Genomic DNA, 20,085 nt, shown 5'->3' with positions numbered 1-20,085 from the left:
GATCCAGCTGCATCTAAGCCACATCAGAGATTTGGCAAGCAAGGAGGTCCGGTCTGAATTTGATGACTCAGCATTTGGGTTACCTTACACTTTTCCATCTTTGGCCTTCACATAAACAATGCCAGATTTATTCCAGTTCAATTTTCTCTTGTATTTTTCAACCATGTAGTAAATGATAGAGTGAACCTTGCTATTGAACTTCAGCAAGTTACATCTTTATGTATTAATAATAAAATCACCTTTGTTGATGCCTTTGATGATGATTATTTAAGCTACTCTAAATCACTCACTCATGACAGATCAGTGCAGTCAGCAGGATCATAAATCTGGATTTGCTAAAAATTGACAATATATAACACTACAGAATTGTTTACAGAGACGTTTGGCTTACCTGTGTTTCATTTAAAGTTTTATATGATTAACAAATTTTGTGAAACATTCTGCAGATTTCAAAGGCCAACACAATTAATGTATGGCAAAAGTCCACATTTTAGAGCAAATTATGCAATGATTATAATCACACAAGAAATTACCAACTTGAATGCACAAGGGCCCAGTAAGTGCAAAACTGAGTTGCACCTGTTGAACTTCTCAGAGGCGGATTCACAACTATCAGTTTCAATGGAATTTGTGTACATTTAACTCACAGAATTTGGAAATTTGCCTACTCACAAGTTCCAGTGAAGGAATGGAAGAGTGCACCTAAAATGATGGAATTGTATGCTGGACAAAAGTGAGAATGTGTGCTACAGATTGCTTCACCAATCGGAAAGTGTTTCAAAATATATGTAATCCAAATTCTTAAAATTAAACTACATCAATAGCATATATTAAAGCTATCATATAAATCTTTTTACACTTTTTAAATAACTGTTAAACTGTGTGCCTAAAATTGTGAATTTAATGTAAGATGTGACTGATTTATGTAACTGAATATAAATCTGCAGCAGTAAATCTTGCATTAATGTAAGGATCTGACAATCCAAGGGAAAGAAAATGAAGTAATCTGCCAGTAAGAAGTCCTCAAGCTGGGGGTCAGATCCTGTTCATGGAAACCATCTGGTTGGGACCCTCCAAGCCACACCAAACACAAATGAACTTTTAAAAAAATATCCTATTCATTAATGCTTCGCAGCTGCACTGAGTGTTACTTCATTTTTCCATGGCAACATCCTTTCTGTTTCAGGGATCTGATTTCAGTTTTGGTAGCAACATGTTCGCTTGCCAATACTGAACACATTCATGTGTTAAAAAGAACGAATTATTACATTCTTGAAACAGGATCACCCCCTATTCTCATTTCTATTATGTCAAGGCCTATACATGCTAAATAATGTACACTAATGATAACCAATGAAGCAAGCAGTATTTTCCCTTCTACTTCTGAAATGTTAAGTAAAGCATAACTCTACACTCTACACTTTTGCAAACATGTAAGCCTCAAAATGTCCAATGACTCTTGTATAAAAAGGAAAGTATTAAGTTACTGGAATATTTTAATTCTTATTTTATAAAAAGGAATGTTGTTCCCTAGAGAGAAGAGTGAAATAAAGGTCTTGCTAAATGAGGAGGGTGGATTGGACAGAAGAAAACAAAGCAAATGGCTCTCCAAAAGTGCAGTGAAGAGGGACAAGTTGATCAAGCCTTCACAGCCTTTCATGATAGTGATAACTTAAGAAGATTCCCTTTCATAACTCACATTTTACAGCTATATAAAACAATTTGAGGCACTGAAGACTTTCTACAAGGTGACAGTTGCATAAGGGTGTCCCTCCAAGGAAGTTGCCTCTTTCTGAATTAGTCTCCAACCCCCAGACACTCTCAGCAGAAAGGCAATGTGTTTTTCTGGGTACAGAAAATCATCTTGCAATGACTCCCCAGTCTGCAAAGAACTACTGCTTACACATCTCATGTGTGGGCTCTGGTGCACTCAGTATTGTAAGACCATAGCCCAGCCTCCAACATCCAAATTCGTTCTACCATTTAGAACATCTGCAGTTGAGACAGACATGCAGTGTTTGTTACAATTTTAAAAGACAGAACTGAAATTCTTGTTTTGAAGGTAGACAAAAGTAAAAACGTTATAAATGGAAAGCAGGACACATAAGTAAAAGAAGTAAGACAGCAGGATACTTGTACATTAAAATGACCATAATAAGGATCAGATACATTTTCTTTGACCACTTAAAATAGTGTCATTGTGCTTCACAGTATTCCTGTTCTTTCCTAAGAAAGCTTTTAAACCTTTTTTAAAAGGTTTTATTTAGTTACCAGAAACACAAATTTTTGTTGGTTTGTGCTAAGTAAACAACTTAAGAAATAATCCAATCTCATTATTGCTAAATAAGTGCTAAATTACAAGTCACAGAATCTCTTCCTGACCCCTGGATAACAACACAGTTCAAAGAACAGGAACTCTTATCAAAACTATCCTTCAATTTCTTGCCTTTCAATGTTGAACTTTATCAAAAATTTTTAAAAGTTAAATGCATTAAGGAGAACAAAATTTTCAGTAGTTCCAGGAAAAGGATTTACTTCCTTTCAAATAAATTCAGGGATATTTAAAGGCATGTGACATACCTAAGTTTCATATGTAACAATAACATTCTTATGTAGTTGGCACTTGTTACAACATTACTCATTAATTAATTTACTTTTAATACAGATCCTTCATTGTTCTCAATGGAACTCAGCATTAACAGCCAATTAAAAATAATTGTGTTTATACTGCTTCACAATTTTAGCAACTATTAGTATGAAGAACATGTGAAAAATGAGTATTACCCTCCTACACAGTGTAACTGCCAAAAAGACTTCAAGGCTGCATATAAAATCCTACAACAACTAAATAATAAACCAACTTTTTATCATTAAATATTAAAGTCTTTTCCCTTAAATACTAATAGGATACCACAACTCCAATGCATAAAACCTTCATGCAATAAGCAAGCCAGGGCTAGGGCTAAGCAAGTACCAGCTTTGGATCCAAAATAAACTTTCCAGTTACTTTGGTTCCAAACACAATTACTTACTCTAACTTCCACTAAAAGAATAATCCTTTGATGATTTTAAGTTATGAAGTTCAGTTTTATCTGACGACAACTACAGACTTTTCTGTTTTACAATCATGTAACTAAAAGATCCAGGAACATGAAAATTAGCTTCAGTAAAAAAGCCACAGAGTTTAAATGCTCCAGCATTTAACCAGACAAATTATTCTAGAAATTTCCCTTTTTCATGCCAAATAATAGTACAGAAAATCTGTATGAACTTATAATTTAAATATAGTTATATATTTTTAATAAAATGCACATTATGTATAATAAAATAGATATAATGTACTTGAATTGTAATACAGAGTCATAACATTCATTTTCTTACCCTCTATACATTGACTTGCACCAATTTCCCATTTGGGCTGGTATTGAAAGAAACTATATATACGAATATACATATATATATATATTGAAAGAAGCTATATATATATGGGATTTGTGTCTTGAAATCAATGATTAAATAAATTAGACATAGGGACTATTAACAGTAATAAAAATAACAGCACACATGTCTATAAATCCTTCCTATTTCACAAAGAATAACTATTGCACATTCTCAAACTTTCCTGCAGTGCTTCCTTGGATTCTGTTGAAATGTTTCTCTGATAACTTGTAATAAACTACTGGGAAGATACTGGCAAATACCTTACAAAGTACAATTAAAGCATAAGGATGAAGCAAAGTATTTAAGCTACTGTATTAATTCATAGAGGTGTTTAATTTCAACATTGATAGAAACTAAAAATATAATTTCATTGTCACAATGATGAAAATAGAAAGCATGAGTAGTCTACCAAAAAAAAACTTAAGTGTAAAAAGTAAATAAATCTAGAACTTCAAGCACCAGAAAAAGTACCCAAAAGTACCCAATATAAAAGATTCTCTGCCAGTATAAGCCCTTTACTGTATGTTAGATCAGAGCAGAAAGGTATTTAAAAATTACTTTTTGAGACAAACCCTTCCCATTACTGTCATCAGTTTTCATCACCACAGAAAGAAACATTACTTTTTTTTCCTACCTAGTAACATACCAACTTCATGGTTAGTATTTTATTCATTCCTCAAAACAAATTCAATTTGCTGGGTGCTCACAAAAAAGCACACCATGAAATATTTCTGACCAGAGTATCATAGTCCTGATTCAGCTTTCCCCCTTTATAAAGGACCCTCGTTGTCATTAATATATCATTACTTTTATTCTGACTCAAACTATAAGCCACATTTATATAGTCTCACTGTGCTAACCACCTAGACAGATAACAAAAATACACCACTTCCCTTCAAATAGATTACAAATTCTCTTATCTAGACATTTCAATCTACAGTGGTGAGAACATTAAAAAAGAAAGGAAAACAAGCAAAATATTCATGAAACAGAGATGAAAGAGAAGGCAGAAAACTAAATAGATGTAATGGAAAGCATCTCAGCTTCACTATGTTCTGCAATCAGGTGGCAAGTCTCAAGTTCTTGTTCTGCCAAAACGTAAAACATTAAACTTTTTTAGACTGAATTTTGAGTACTCTTTATATAAAAGAGGAGTGACACATGACAGAGGAGTGATACAGACACGTTCTGGGATGAGCCTGTATATTATTAAATATATTTCTTGATAGGAAGAAGGAACAAGCACCCAACAACTACTTTCTGTAATAACAAAAAACTTGCGAAAAGTTGTAGTTTTTGACAGTTTTTTGTGATTTCCTTTAAATTAAAAAAAACAAAAAACTGATCTCATAGAATGAGGTACAGATTATAATAATTCTAAATTAGAATAATTTCTCAATAAGCACTTGATTAAGTACTGGGAGCAACATAGTCCTAATTCTAGAACTTCTAAGCCATGTAAAATTTGTTCCTGCAACCTCGACATTGGACTCCTAATGTGGCATCCATACTGCAACATGAATCCTCTGTTTTTACTGATCAGCAGCTACAACCCAGAGCAGTATAAACCAAAATGCTTTAATCCCAGCAGTCATTTCCTTGTCCTTCATGAAAAAATAGGCAAGTAAGCTGCTGAACCTTCACTGTGTAACAACAGCAAATGTATCATACATCTCAGAAAAGTATTTATCATACACATTTTCCTCAAATAGTTTTAGAAAAGAAAGTATTGTGCAAATCTAACTCCAGTGTTTATAACACAGAAAAGTGTGACAAGCAATTTTTAATGATATAATTTTTAAAGGATCTTTCCCTTCAAATACAAAACAGTATTTCGAAACCCAGTATTTTAAATCCAAAGTATTCTTTGCTTAATTTACCCAAAATCTTACTTTATTTTTCATTCTCTCTGACTTTGAAGCTACTGAAATAAGACAATAAAACTTGGGAGCTCCTTTAAAATCCCTCTAATAAAAAGCACTAGGATGCATAAAAAGTATCATAAAGTTTGGAAACACATAGGGTTTTTTCACTTCTTTTTCATCTTACCTGAAGTGTAAGGCACTTAACTGCATTCCACACTATTCCAATAAATTCTTTCATTCTTTCCTCAGGACTTCTGCAGCTTTCAGATGAGTTCAGCATGGTTTTCACAGGGAGTGACAGAGGACGAGATTCTAATGCAAACAAAAAAACTCTGTTACAAAAAGAATATCTAAGTAAATAATATAATTACTGATAGCAAAGAAAAACAATTACTTTAAATCCTGAGTCTTTCTCTCACTGTATATATCTCACTATGCACAAAATAATTGTCTCTCTTAGTTTTAAACTTGTCAATATATCTGCACCAGTTAAGCCTTGTGAGAAATACAATACAATACAATTAAATGTTCCAACTTTTTCAACAAGAACTGCTAAGAAAATATTATGAAGAATGTTTCACTCAAACAAATTAAGACAGTTTTCAAAGTGTGATAACCTATTTGACAATGCAGTTGAAATCCAAGAGGTTTTCACACACAGTGCTGCGTCATCTAAAGGTTTCACCTTTCTAAAACTGTTAGAAATGACAAACCATATTAAATAATTGCCTTTAATTTGTTTTCTTGGAAAAATTCCCTTAAAAAATTTGAGCGTGTTTCCAAAAAAAAAAAGGCATAAAAATTAAACTATCTTCTTACTTTGTCAAATTTTGAAGTAATAAACTATGAAATATTTCAGCAAAATTCAATGTTTTCTAATAAAACGAGACATTTTCTTAAACTGTTAGCTATTTAATAACATGAAAAGATTTTAGAAATATTATATTAAATATAAGCACACTAGAACTTCAAAAGAGTACTGTGAGTGATACACAGTTCCTTCTGACATGTTTTACAGAATATCCTTCACCTTATGTTTTGAGATATGCACAGAACTATTGTCAGCATATTTAACATTTCTAGTTTTGGCCTACATGTTGTTGAGCTGACAAAAGTGCAGGAATAAATTATAAAGAGTTCATGATTTAAATTTAAACTAAATTCAAATCAGTGTGTGAAAATATGTCTACCAATTTTACATCTAGGAGAAAGTCGTGGCATGAAAATTACAGGAAAGTTCTTAAGACAAAATTACGCCATCAAATGAACTAAGGAAAATAAAAATAAATGGTCCTTCATATGCATCACTGGTTCTTCAGTAATGCAATAAAACATGCAAGGATTTAAAACTGAAACATCTAAGTGGTGAACTTTGGCCAAGAGAATGCAATGTTAATGTCACTGGATTAATCCATTTGTGACATTTTCCCTATCAAGGCTAGAATTCAACAATATTATCAGAAAAAAAATCACTTAACAAATAGTATTTTCAATCATCTCAAAGAGAAATGTTCACTTCATTAAACAGATGGAAAATCCAAAGATTCAGAAAGAGAGGTGGTCAAAAGAGTGAAAGAGGATTTTTATGGCTGCAGGGTAATTAGTCCTCTCAGAGATTCCTGGCTCCAATTATGGATATGTTAGAAGGATATGGAATGAAAACTGGATCGTGAGAGTGTAAAAAGCGTGACATTTCAGGATTGTTTGTTGTCAGCTGTTCTGGAGAGACAAACATGTAAACTGTCCATCTGGAGAAGCAGCATGCAATAGCTGTTTTATAACATCTCATATGGACAGCTTTATGCCATGAAGCATGTCTTCCATCCACATTACAAATGGATTAAGTTAAAACAAAGGGATCAGTCAAGGAATAGATGCTCTCCTTTAACTTATTATCCCACCTCAACTCATACCATCTTCTGTGCAGCCTTCTGTCAGGCCCTACACTACACATACACCACAATGTCATAACCAGGAACAGCTTGAGTACAAGAAATATTAAAATAGGAGTCATTGGAGCACAGAACTCTGCAAGTGTGGGTAAGGGTGAAAATGGCACACAAAGTCACTCTGAGACTGGGAATTTCACAGGTAGGATGCTTCAGTTCAGGATGAGCAGATAAATACAATGCAAACTACATGTTCTACAATGCATTCAACAGGGACTATCAATATCCTACATCACTCAACAAATGCACCCCTCATGAGTGGGATTTAAAGCCAGGCTTTTTCCCAATCTCCCATATTTTATTTGCAGGAAAACAAACAGTGCTGATTCTCTCTCAATTACAGAATAACCAGAAATAGCAACCTGTGAATTAAAAATAAAATTAGGTGATTGAAGTATCTCATGTTCTTCTTCATTTACATGGAATTAAAATTTGCACAATTCCAGGAATATCCACGATAAAAAACAGCTTTGCTATGACCCCTCAAGTTCAACCAAGAGATTAAAAAAAAGTCTCAAACCCAACAGACAGATAAGGAACCATTCAACCATAAACCATGGAAAATAGAAAAGGAGTAAGAAGGATCTCAAAACAGAAGGGAGAAACAAGCAAAGAACTCCTGATGAGAAGAGGAGAAAGTAGTACTTTTTGTTTTTTTCCTGTACTGTAAATCCCAGAATTTTGCCTGAAGGGATGGTGGGAAAGAAGTGTCCTAATTCCCTATCAGGCAAGGAGATTGGGAAATGACACTTGCTAAGACACTGTCAGGTTTGGCTACCATGTGTGTCTGGCTAGCCATCTACAGTAGACATATAGTCTGGATCTGCCTTCTCTGTCTCAGTTTGAAGGTAATTTCCTAAAATAATTATGCTACTTAGTTACTACTGAACTGAAAATCTCAAAATATTTTTTGGCAATGTAATCAGTCTTGTGTTCAACCCCAGTACCAGTCAGCAATAGCTAGAAAGAAAATATGATTTGTATGAAACACTTCCAAATTGATGGAGGGGGGGGGGGAACTCAAACCACTGGAGTGGGATCTGCTTCAGATTATATCAGTTGAATTTAAAAAAGAAAAGACAGTGTACAGAAACATAAAATGCCCCTGCTCTTATCTTTCAGTCCCTTACTGTTTAACTGGTGCTTTTGCAAACATATACACCACATCAATCTCACAGAAGTTGCCACACTTACCAATTTCAGAACACAATGGTAAAGAACAGACATTTTCAGAAAAAAAGGGGGACTCATCAAAAGAGCATTTACATAATTCCTTTTGCAATTTCTGGTTACAGAGAGAGTTTGAAGTAGCATTCCTGTAAAATTAATCATTAAAATTAATCATTAAAAGTGATCATTTGTAGGAAATGCCATCAAGCAAGACTTACAGGTATAAATTCCAGTTAAAGGTGTCTTTCTTATATAGACATTTGTCTCCATTGTGTTTTGTAGCCTACTGGAAATGAGTGTTTTTTGAACTTTGATCCAGTTTCGAGAATAAAAAGAACTTTGTGAAAATGATACTACTCTGTGCTATTAATATTCAGTGACTTAAGAAATAGAAAAGGGAAAAGAAAACTTCTTAGGTGCAATTTGGGACAAATGGACATTTTCTCAAATAATTCAATGCAGAAAAACCCCACACATCAGAGACTTCCACTACAGGGTTGAAGAATATTGATAATCTGTAGGCACTGATGGCCTCATGCTTTTCTCTCTCCTTACAGCTAGCAATTAAACAAAAGAGAGGTACCTTTCCTGATTTCTGTGTGGCACACACCTATCAGGTCTCAATCTCTGGCACAAAATGGACTCATTTTTCCTGTCCCACTTTGTGCTCATATCCCTCATGCACTAAGAAGGCAGCAGCTTCTTTCTGGCTGGAAAATATTATCCTGCAGCAGGCAAGCCCACACTTTCACTGATGTCCAAAAGCTCAGCTCCTCCTTCAGGACAGGTCCAGAGCCAGCCAGGCAGGCAGCAGGGCTCCTCCTCCATCTCATGACCCTACCCAACACATGTCTGTCCCATGACCTCAACAAAAGGCTGGGTAAGCTTTCCTTCCAACATCACATCATCTGTCATGGAACCAGAAGGGAGCTGAGGAAAATGGTGTTACAGACTGACCACAGTTACCAAGAGGCCATGACAGCAAAACACATTGAAGGAAAAAGCAATCAGAGGAAAGTGCTGTCCCACTACATCACTCTTCCTCTGAGAAGATCTTTCCTCTACTAAAATTGGAAGTGGTCTGCATGGAGTATTCAATGGGATTTCTTTAACAGGTATTCAGTTTCATGAGTTAGGTATGTCTTTTCATGAAAAAATAAACCCAGAAATACTAAGGTGTTTGGAATAAATGCAACACCCTAAGGAACTGATCAAGAGGTCTAAAGGATTAGATATGAGATCAAAATGCAGTGGAGGAGAAAATTCAAACTTTAAAACAAAAAAAACCAAAAAGCAAAATGGCCTATATATTTTTTTTTTTCTAACAGAAGATGAATTGTTTTCTTCATATGCAAAAATTTCCCAAAATTACCCCTCCAAAATAAACCCCAAATAGCCCCTACCTTATAAAAATCTGCAAATTTCTGTCAATCAGCAGGTTTTTGGTTTTGTGTACAATACTATATAGGGGTAAAACTTCAGTGAAACTTATCACATAAAAGTTTGTTTGTCCATAGGTTTGCCTTCCAATTTTCCTCAGAAGTCTCTATATTTTTATACTTGCAACACAACAGAACTAAGCATGTTTTTATAAAGATATTTGAAGGCATTACAAACCATCCACACTTTTGTGTAAATATGTGACAGCCAAAGAAATCCTGTTCCCAATATAATACACATCCCTTAAATAATTTTGTTCTGTGATTTAATATTAAAACATTTTACAAATACAAGGAATTGCAAAAGCACAAAGGAATTATTTTAAAAACTCTTAATGCACTGTTTTTTCCACCAAAGTTAATCAAAGCAGCAGGTCACTGGAACTACACAGAGAAGCTCAAACCTGCATTTATCAATATCTTCTGAACCATCAGTATCCTTCAGAAGACTTTCACTAATATTCATGTTTTATTTTTGAGGTGTCATAAGACAATTTATTCCCCACACTCCCATTCCTGGATGAATGATACTTATACTATTCATATTCTAAAAATAGATCATGTTAATTACTTTTTGAAGTTTACACTCTTTATCAGAATGTTTAAGAATAAAAGCAGTATTGAAATGACAGCAAAAAGTCATTTTAAGCTTATACAAATATGTGACATATTTGGCAGAATACTGAACAAACTTTTCATAAATAATTTTTTTACTGCCTTTGAGCATTTTTGCATTCTACTTTATTAACAGTGCAGATAATACATTACTTTTATCAATATAATAATTGAGAGGCACAGCCCTTTATGAGAATGAGCCCCTCAATTGCAGGGAAATGGCAGCAGAGAGGTGTAGTTTCTAAATTTGTGTGCTCACCTCTAAGTTAACAGCAGAGCAAGTGTTAAAACACAGAGGCTTTTAACATATGTCAATAAACAAAGACAAATGTGATATTAATGTTGTGCAACAAGAAAAGATCTCTCTGTGTGAAAGTGTATGTTGGCTAGGGAATGCCTATGGTCAGCATTTTCTCCCACCAAATTCCTAATGATTGCTGCACTACTTCTGGCAAAAAAATACCTATTTAGTTCTGGAAACAAAAATAAGAGAGGACTGACGCTTTTGTACAAATCAAAACCAGCCATTCAGAGGCCAAACTGAGCTACTAGATTAGTAATTACAAAAATGTGATATTTGTGTGTTCATATCTAACATCCACACCCGAATTTATCTTAGTATCACTTACCACTCCAAGTACAATTTATACCATGAAGTAAGAATTTCAGCTTTTGGATCTGCACTAAGTTCTGATAAATGTGGAATTCTGCCTATACCCTGCTTTTTTAAAAATACACAGAAAGTTCCTTAGTCTTATAATCTAAAATTGAACAACCATTTGTTCTCTCTCAACACTGAACTTCTTCATACAGAAAGAATGTTTGATACACTATATTGGCTTTGAGTTACTAATGTTTCTGAAATCCATACAGTGTACTGAAGAAATTATGCCACCATAACAAAAATGTTAAACATTTTACTAGCTGACAAAACTCAGAAAAAATTCATTTCTGATATAGATATGTGACTGTCTAGACATTTAAAACTTTCTATAAATCACCTGTGCCTGGACAACTTACTTTTAAATAATCTAAGAACTAAAGTACATTTATAAAAATCTTCGTATTTTCAGGCACCCTTAACTAAATGTGCATCAGATTTAAATTCCTGATTTTTTATACCTTCAAGTATTTTACTTAACCTATTTAGCATCTATTTAATTTCATTCGCCTTCCCAAATTAATCATCAGTCATACATTTCATAGTAGGCATGAATAAACGATAATCACTCAGTTCATTGAGCAGAAATAGTGACCTACTAATTCAAATACTTCAGATAATCCATTGATTTGTCACAAGCCAGACTTCTCTCACATTTGCCAGGTTTTTGCATTCCAACAGCTCATTTTAGCAGGAATCTAACTATACATTCTACTTAGACTAAGACAAACAAAAAATCAGTAACTGCATCCAGTTTTGCTAAATACAGGTCCTGTTCTGCTACACTGGAACTTTTTGGTAGAAACTTTATTAACTTTAAATAAAACTTCAAATAAGAACATCAGTTAGTCTGGCATCAGCTGGTCCAAATAAAAGAGAGATGTGTCTAAATTTAAAGCCTTGTCCTTCGTTCAATTTTATGCAGAAGTGTTTAATAGTGGTTCAGAAAAATCACATGCACACTTTGAAGGAATTTTAAGAATTCCTTAAGTAAAGCTTTCAAAATTGAATTACTAACACTTCCAATAAACCCCAAGAAATTCCAGTTATAGTAAATATCTAACAAACAATTCAAGTTTTATTTCAGTAAAAATCCAAATCCCCACACCCATCTCTTCATCTTTGATCATGAAAAATGCTGTATTTTTCAAACATGGTGAAAATAATTGCAATAATTTTATAAATATGAAAGGAAATTACAGATTACTTTAGTAATAAACATGCACACATCTTGAATGTGTGAAAACAGACACTTGGGCTTAAATCATTATTCAATAGTGTGCCCAAGACAGCTTTCAAAGATTGCCCTATTCATGTACTGGGTCCATACTGTCTTCCTGGATAATATGTTACATATATTACAGAATTACACAGAAATATAGCAATCATTTTGCCCTTATCCAAACATGAGAGCTCTGCCTCTATGCACAGCTACAGGTCTGTGAATCACTGAACAAACATGGAACTGCTGAATTGCTAAGAGGATAAGAGAGGGGACAGAAAAACAGATGTAACTTTTTTTTCAACATTCTTTATCCCTTTCCTTGTTCACAGCTACATCATATCAGATTTAAACCATATATTCTATTATCTTATTCTGGTTGTGAAGCCTCTGTGGTCAAGGAGATTTATAAACAATTCCAATTTAAGACTTCAGAACAGAAACCCTGGATTTTCAGAGATAGATACCACATAGATAGTAGTTTTGCACTTTTCCCATGCTTAATTTTTGGCAAGGTGTCAGCAGCCATTAACTAATAAACTAATAGCCATTAACTAATCTTTGAAATAATTTTACAGCTTTTATTACAAACATAGACTTGGTTCCTAGCAGTTCTCAAGGCAGTGAGTGCTGAGATCATACTAGACTTTAATTAATTCAAAATCACCACCTAAACAGCATGATTTTAAGGTAAAATTTCTTTCAATGAGCAAAGACCATGCATATGTGCATATCATCAATGCAAGATCTCAGTTTTCTGACAATTTAGAACATGCATAGCTATAGCCTTGATGATTAATAAATATAAGGTATACAAGGCTCATTGCCTCTTTACCTAGGATGCTTTGTAGAAGTGGTAACATTAGATGTCCTAGATCTATGATCAATGTACTATTCCCACTACAAAAAGGTGACAGAAATAATGAAAGAAAACTCAGACAAAGCAGGTGAAATTAAAAGAGAGAAATACAGTGAAAGATGGTGGGAGCAAGAGACCCAGAAAAGTTAGAAAGAGGAAGAATCAAAGACACTCTATTTTTAGTTTAATAAACTTCGGTCACTCATTCTTTATGTTCCAACACATTATACAGCTGTAAAGAAACAAATTTTCAAATAAAGAATCTACTGAAACTTCTCTGAGAATGAGATTTCACCCTTCAAATTTGCATCTGACCTGTTCTGACCTCTGTAACTTGTGCCTTTGTAATCAGGGACTTTTTATTTTGGTGACACAAAATATGTGTTAGCTACTACTGTGCCCTGAATTTTCTACTACAAAGCCATTTTTTACAAACCTGGCATAAGAAAACTGTACAGGAAAAGATTTCAACATGACACAGAGTTTCAGGAAACTACACACTGAACAAGCTTGTGTGGCACTGCAGGAGGACATGGCTCTTTTTAATTAAGGGAAATATATGTGGTCTACTGAAGCAGATAGAAAGCATCTCTTTAATTGTTTTCACTACTACACAAGGCATTAGCTCTTTGGTATTAATTCTATATTTTTACTCACACTTTTTGCACATAAATATCAAATATTTCAGTTTATACCCACCATTTTATCTCCAGAATATAACAAATACACAAACATTTTAAAATACAAGTGTGCTGGTTTAGGCTGGGGTAGAGTTAATTTTCTACACAGTGGCTAGTACAGGGCTGTATTTTTATTTGTGCTGAACACAGACAAGATTGATCATATAGAGATGTTTCTGTTATTGCTGAGCAGGGCTTACACAGAGCCAAGGGCTTTTCTGCTTCTCATACTGCCACCCTGGTGAGGAAGGTGGGGGTGCATGGGAGGCTGGGAGGGGACACAGCCAGGACAGGTGACCCCACCTGATCAAAGGGACAGTCCAGACCGTGTGGCATTATGCCCAGTAAGTAAAGGGAGAAACAGGAAGAGGGGGATGTGTGGAGTGATGGAGCTCATCTTCCCAAGTCACCATCACATGTGATGGAGCCCAGCTCTCCTGGAGATGGCTGAACACCTCCCTGCCCATGGGAAGCAGTGAATAAATTCCTTGTTTTGCTTTGCCTGCGTGCATAACTTTTGCTTGCTCTATTAAACTGTCCTTATCTCAACCCATGAGTTTTCCAGGTTTTACTCTTCCAGTTCTCTCTACTATCCTGTTACTGGGGAAGTGAATGAGTGGCTGCTTTGCTGGTTGGGGTTAAACCATGACAACAGGCTGTTCAACCCAGTAGGGTCAGGCATACTGCCTCTTAAACCCAGCAGACCCTCTGATATGCATATCTAGCTTCACTTGAAAAAAAAAAGTATTTTTCAACAATTTTAACAGTTGAAAATTAATGAAACCAAATTCAGTAGTCTCTTCCTCAGAAGACTACTTCTAATTCAAAAAAAGAAAATTCTTAGTCAATATTATCTCTTGAAAGAATTAGCACAATCACCTCTCATTTCATAGTATCAAACTCTATGTTGCAAAATTGTTTCTAGAGAAGTCAAATATCTACTTAATTTCAAAAAATCCTCAGCCTCTAGGCTAAACTTACTGGACAAACTGAATGAGTAAAGTAAAAAATGAAATCTACAAATGAAGTTTTCATTTTTGCAGCAATGTGTAACTGAAAACAGATCATGATATTGACTTCAAACTAAAAAGGTGGAAGAAGTTGAGATGCACAGAAACATCACTTTTGCTTTTAAGACATTTTTTATACTTTATAATTTAATTTTCTTCTTTCTCACACACATGCAAAATCTCCCAAAAAAGCAAAACTGGCATCCACGGCATTTCTAGATTTTGAGCAATAATGTTTTCTTTTAGTAGAATATTCTGGTGAGATCAGAAAAAATAATATTCAAACTGAAGAATAACAAACACTGAAGAACTGAAAGGGCTACTATGCTGAGCAGGTACCAGACTGGGACACCAGTTTTCAAAATCCAAGTACAAAGCTATTTCAGCAAGCTACAAGCCTACTTTTTATAAGCTGGTTAAACAAATTAAGAAAAACTAATCTATTCATGCAAATAGCTGGATTTGAATGTCAAATATTCAAAATAATGAAAGTTTTTCTAGTGAAATAAAGCTTTGTGCTTTGCAGGCACAGGTAGCATTAACATCAAGAAGAAACAAATCATACCATTTATGATGTTGGTAAAGCAGAACAGATGACAAATACAGTTAAAAGAATATGCTTGGTAAAGTCATTTCATTATAGGCAAAAATAAAGCAAATGCATAAATGAATTGCAAAAATAAATTGATAAATGGTAAAAATTAAGAATATTCATGAATGAAATGGAAGTCCTCAAAATTAAACTGCTGTCTTACCAGTGATAATGTGACAACCCACTAATATTCAGCAAACAGCTTTTCTGGATTAGCCCCTTTTAATCACAAAATAGCATTTAACTATCACTAATGAACAAGACTGCAATCTTAGTTTCAGCAGACAACATCTTGAAGTGCTTCATGATAATCTGGAAACAAACATCAATGCAAAAGGAAGACAATTTGCTCAGCGTATTTCAGAAGGATCACTAAAAGTCTCAGTTGGATAGTAATTTTTTTTGGATGATCACCTACTTTACTCCTTGCAGACAGTACCATATGAATAAATACACTAGAAATTCCAAGGAAACCATATTATCTTGATTAGTGGTAATGAAGTTTCACTTTATACTCTTAAGTGGCCAGAAAACACTTCTAAAAGAAATAGTTTCTTGAACTCCATAAGCAGAAGTGCCAACAAATGCACTTTCTATGGGTCAGTGATTTTGATAACAGTAAATTTTAACTGTTTATGCACAAATCTCAACTTCCACAGATGCCAGACTTTAAGCAATGTAAAGAGACTGATTGAAATTAGAAATTAGTAAGAGTGTAAAGTCTGACAAAATTATGGACTAAATATCAAAGTGAATAGCAGATATTCTACTGAAAGCAGATCTCCTTTATCTCATTTTAGAAAATATGCTACATTAAACTATCAGGCCCCAGAGGCATCACTAAACAAAAAAAGAGAACAAAAACAAACATGTATTTGAAAAGTATACACTTGATTATTTTTAATTTTAAAAGTTTTAATTTCTCTAAGGCTGAAAGTTGCTCCACTGTACTTGCACAGCTGATGCTGTTCAGTTGAGACAGCATGTTAGGGAGGGAAATTGAAAATGCAGAATGGATAGTTCCAATAAGTGATATACCTGTTATTGTTTTTGTTTTGACAGGACTGCTGGCATACTCAGAGGCTTGATTTGACTGCTGCCTTGGCAAAGGTGCACTTCCAACTGATGCTTCATCCTCCTTCTTTCGAGTTACTGACACACCAAGTGGAACAGCTCCTACAGACTGCTGGAAAAAGAAGTACCTTGTGAATCACCAAAACTCAAAACACATTAAATACATTAACATAGAATTATGGCACTGTCATGAGAAACATGTTTTAAACTACATATTTGGAAATGTATAGAAGACAACTTGAAACACAGATTGGAGCACAAATATTTTGAAAACAAATCAAAATGAAATGCTACATTCATATTTGCACTTGTAATTCTTTATTTCAGTCCTGTTAGCTTGAGCAAAAGCTCTGAAAAAAAAAAAAAGTGAAATAAAACCAACTAAGAGTACCATGATTGTTAGCCAACCAAAAACCATAGGAATAAACCTGGCTGATGAGCAAAGGAAAATAATTACCTAAATGTTTAATGGGAACCGGAAAATTTTAGTCAGATATCAAGACCCAAAGACACTTATTAACCTTCATTAAACTTCAAAAGATAGGTTGTATTGATATTTCTACATTATTATGCTTCTTCATAACATTTTGAGTATAAGATTTAACTTATATTTAAAGTGCTACTGATTTTGAACTGTTGTGACTTTCAAGCTATCAATAAATGAGAAACTGCTCAAAATGTGAAACTGCTGACATATACAGAAATACAAAACCATAGGCATTAAAACAAAGTTTGAAGGACTGCATTCTTCTTTTAAGATTAAAAAAGAGAGATGTGTATTAATCCACATGGATTCTGGAACAAATGAATAGTCTATTGGCTTTGTTGTTACTTTTTTATTAATGAAAGCAAGGAAAGACAAAATTACTAAAAACAATTTGATCCTCAATGTTGCTGCACAGTTGGCTCTTAACATTTTTCTGTAACATCAGCTGCTATGGAAATTGCAGATGCATGCCAGTTGACAAAAGCAGAGTATTCCTACCACTGGTTTTGCAGACGGTTATCATTTAAAGATGACAAAGTTTTTTTCTAAAGATCAGACATTAGGATTACACGCATCTTAATTTTTGTGTAATTTAATTTTGTTCGTATTGGAGTGAAAATGTAATCCATACAACTGTGTAATGAGAAACCTCACACATTGCATTAGGAATCTCTGTGGGAAACAAATTCGTGTGAGGCGGGCAATGCGCTTGTAAATTTTCTCCAATAGAAAACACATCACTGAATCAAGCAGTGTGCAATATGTGCACACATACAAAACCCCAAAACAAACAGAAAAATCATTTAATTGAAGGAGAATGGCTTCCAAACGCCTTCACCATTTTCCACTATAAAAGTAAATTAAAATAAGACAATCAACTATTTAATCCTACTCCAGTGAAAACAATCAATTTATATATACAGTGGTATGCAAAGTTAATAAAAAAACCACTAATTTCAATGACCAACAGAACTCTCATCTCTCCTCCTCCCTCTGAATGTACAGCCATTAGCTTTGTCTCCAAAAGCACTAGAAAGTTTTTCTGGAATACAGTAACATGCCACCTTGGCATACCCTCTAGTTATAACAACAATCAAAATCTCCATCATCTTTGATAAAAACAACCTTTACACCACAGAAATACTTCCCACTTGTATACAGGGAGAGGATCTGAAGTTTTGTAAACTTTAATCGGACATTTTATATCACTTATTTTCAAAATCTTGCAACTTCTCAGATACAACTCTCATAAGGCACAGCCATCTGCAGCTTTCTCATGACAGCAATTGTTGATTGCCATGATTTGGCAATTCTGGATGCAACATTGCAAGAACATTGACTTGCCAAAGTGAAGCAAGAATTTCTGACAAATGAACACAGACAATACAGGACAGTGTAAAAGACAACAGGATGGAAATACTGCCTGAAGAAGCTGAATCTATTTCTGAACCACTGAAGAAATGGATCAACAAAATATAATAAGTTACACTACTAGTCAAAGAGTGAAAAACATCAGGGCTATCACAGCCAGATAAAGCTGGAAAAAATTATGAGCAAATATTGAGTGCTGATCTGGACAATGAAACAGCTGTTTTATCTTTGCTCACTGAAATCAAGCCTGATGTTGCTGCTGATGACACCCAGTACAATCTTGTCAGGTTTTTGGCAAAAGATTTCTGGTTAAAAGAATCCAGAAGATGAAAGATCAGTGTTGAACGAGATGGAAAAGGATCATCAAGATTTGGGGTTTAGCCACAAACTGATGAGGAAATTGTGGCTTGGGAAATAGCAGATGACAAGAGCCCCACAGCTGTAGGAGAAGATGAATCTGATGGGAAAGGAGACATTGCGGGCTAGCATTATCTCAAGCATTTCACCACCAGAATCCAAAAAGCCAGCTATGAAGTAGGATGTAGTAAAGCTTAAATACACCTACTTGGGATTAAGCTTTATGCTCACTAATTGGTAGTGTTATAGAAGATGAAGAACATTGTTACATGTTCTGGAACTACACCAGCATTTATATGAGAATGTTTTGTTGACACAAAGTCAGACTCAGATTCTATTCTACAACACTGACAGTTTTGTCAATGTAATAATGTTTTGTGGCAATCATATACAGAATACTAAAAGAATAATATTTCACAGAATTCAAAATAAAGAAGTTACTACATTTCAAATGTAATTATTACAGTTAGGGTTTTTTTAAGCGGTGGCTGAAAAACTACAGAAAAGCAATCCTTTTCTAAATTTAATTTAGAATCATCTGACACTTTACATATCATGTTAAATATGTGTACACAAAACACATACATATATGCCTCTTAAGCATGCAAATAGATCAAGAGATACCATTTTTTAAATTTTTTTTTACTTCATACTACATGGTCAACATGACTTTGGAAATGATAAAGATCTAAAATCAGAGAAAGGCTCAGAAAAATCATAGCTAAAAAACAGCTTGCCAAAAATACAACAGGCCAAGTATTTCCTTTTTCATGTGGAGACATGCCAACTAACTGAAGCTAAAATACCTATAAAGACGACTAATTTGCCTTAGGTGAATTAATATTGTATTTTCTTTGGGATTTTTTGCAAAGAAACATTTTATTTCTAAGTTATAATTTCCCACAAAGGTGAGGCTGAAGAGATTGTAGGCAGATCTGAGAGCATGAGAAATGAGTTTTACAGAAAACTTGAACAACTGAGCAGACAAATAACTTCTATTCAAGAGATGCCAATACAGTCACCTCCCTGATAAGAAACCAAAGGCTAAAGACTATTCTGAGATAGGAACCTCAGTATTATCACTGACTTGTGAAATGTCAAATTCAAAAGGATAAGCCCAGATGTGAATTGCTGTCCTTGAGATAATACTAAAGCCAGTTATCCCACATGGTGGATGCTGCATGCACAGAGCAATGTTTACATGTGCAGTAGCTTGCAAGCAGCAAGCAGGAAGAAAAATCAACGAAATCTTTGGAGTAGGGAAAGATAGCAGTTCTGCTCCAGACATGGTGT

General features: G+C 34.3%; 1 protein-coding gene across 13 annotated transcripts in view; it reads right to left on the bottom strand.

The window, feature by feature from the left end:
• Nucleotides 1-20,085, bottom strand: part of VPS13B (vacuolar protein sorting 13 homolog B) — a 425,465-nt gene that overhangs the window by 207,586 nt on the left and 197,794 nt on the right. For 9 of the 13 annotated variants that reach the window (XM_079302470.1, XM_079302474.1, XM_079302464.1 and 6 more), the window contains 2 exons: nucleotides 16,542-16,689; nucleotides 5,491-5,618 (listed from right to left, as the gene is read on the bottom strand). In XM_079302470.1, coding sequence (XP_079158596.1) covers nucleotides 5,491-5,618; nucleotides 16,542-16,689 — 276 coding nt within the window. The remainder of the gene's footprint in view (nucleotides 1-5,490; nucleotides 5,619-16,541; nucleotides 16,690-20,085) is intronic. The other 4 variants (XM_079302476.1, XM_079302472.1, XM_079302468.1 and 1 more) reach the window with 1 other exon arrangement.

This window comes from Erithacus rubecula (assembly GCF_903797595.1).
Source record: "Erithacus rubecula genome assembly, chromosome: 3".
In the NCBI taxonomy this organism is placed as follows: Eukaryota; Metazoa; Chordata; class Aves; order Passeriformes; family Muscicapidae; genus Erithacus; species Erithacus rubecula.
This window is presented reverse-complemented; position numbering and strand designations above follow the sequence as displayed.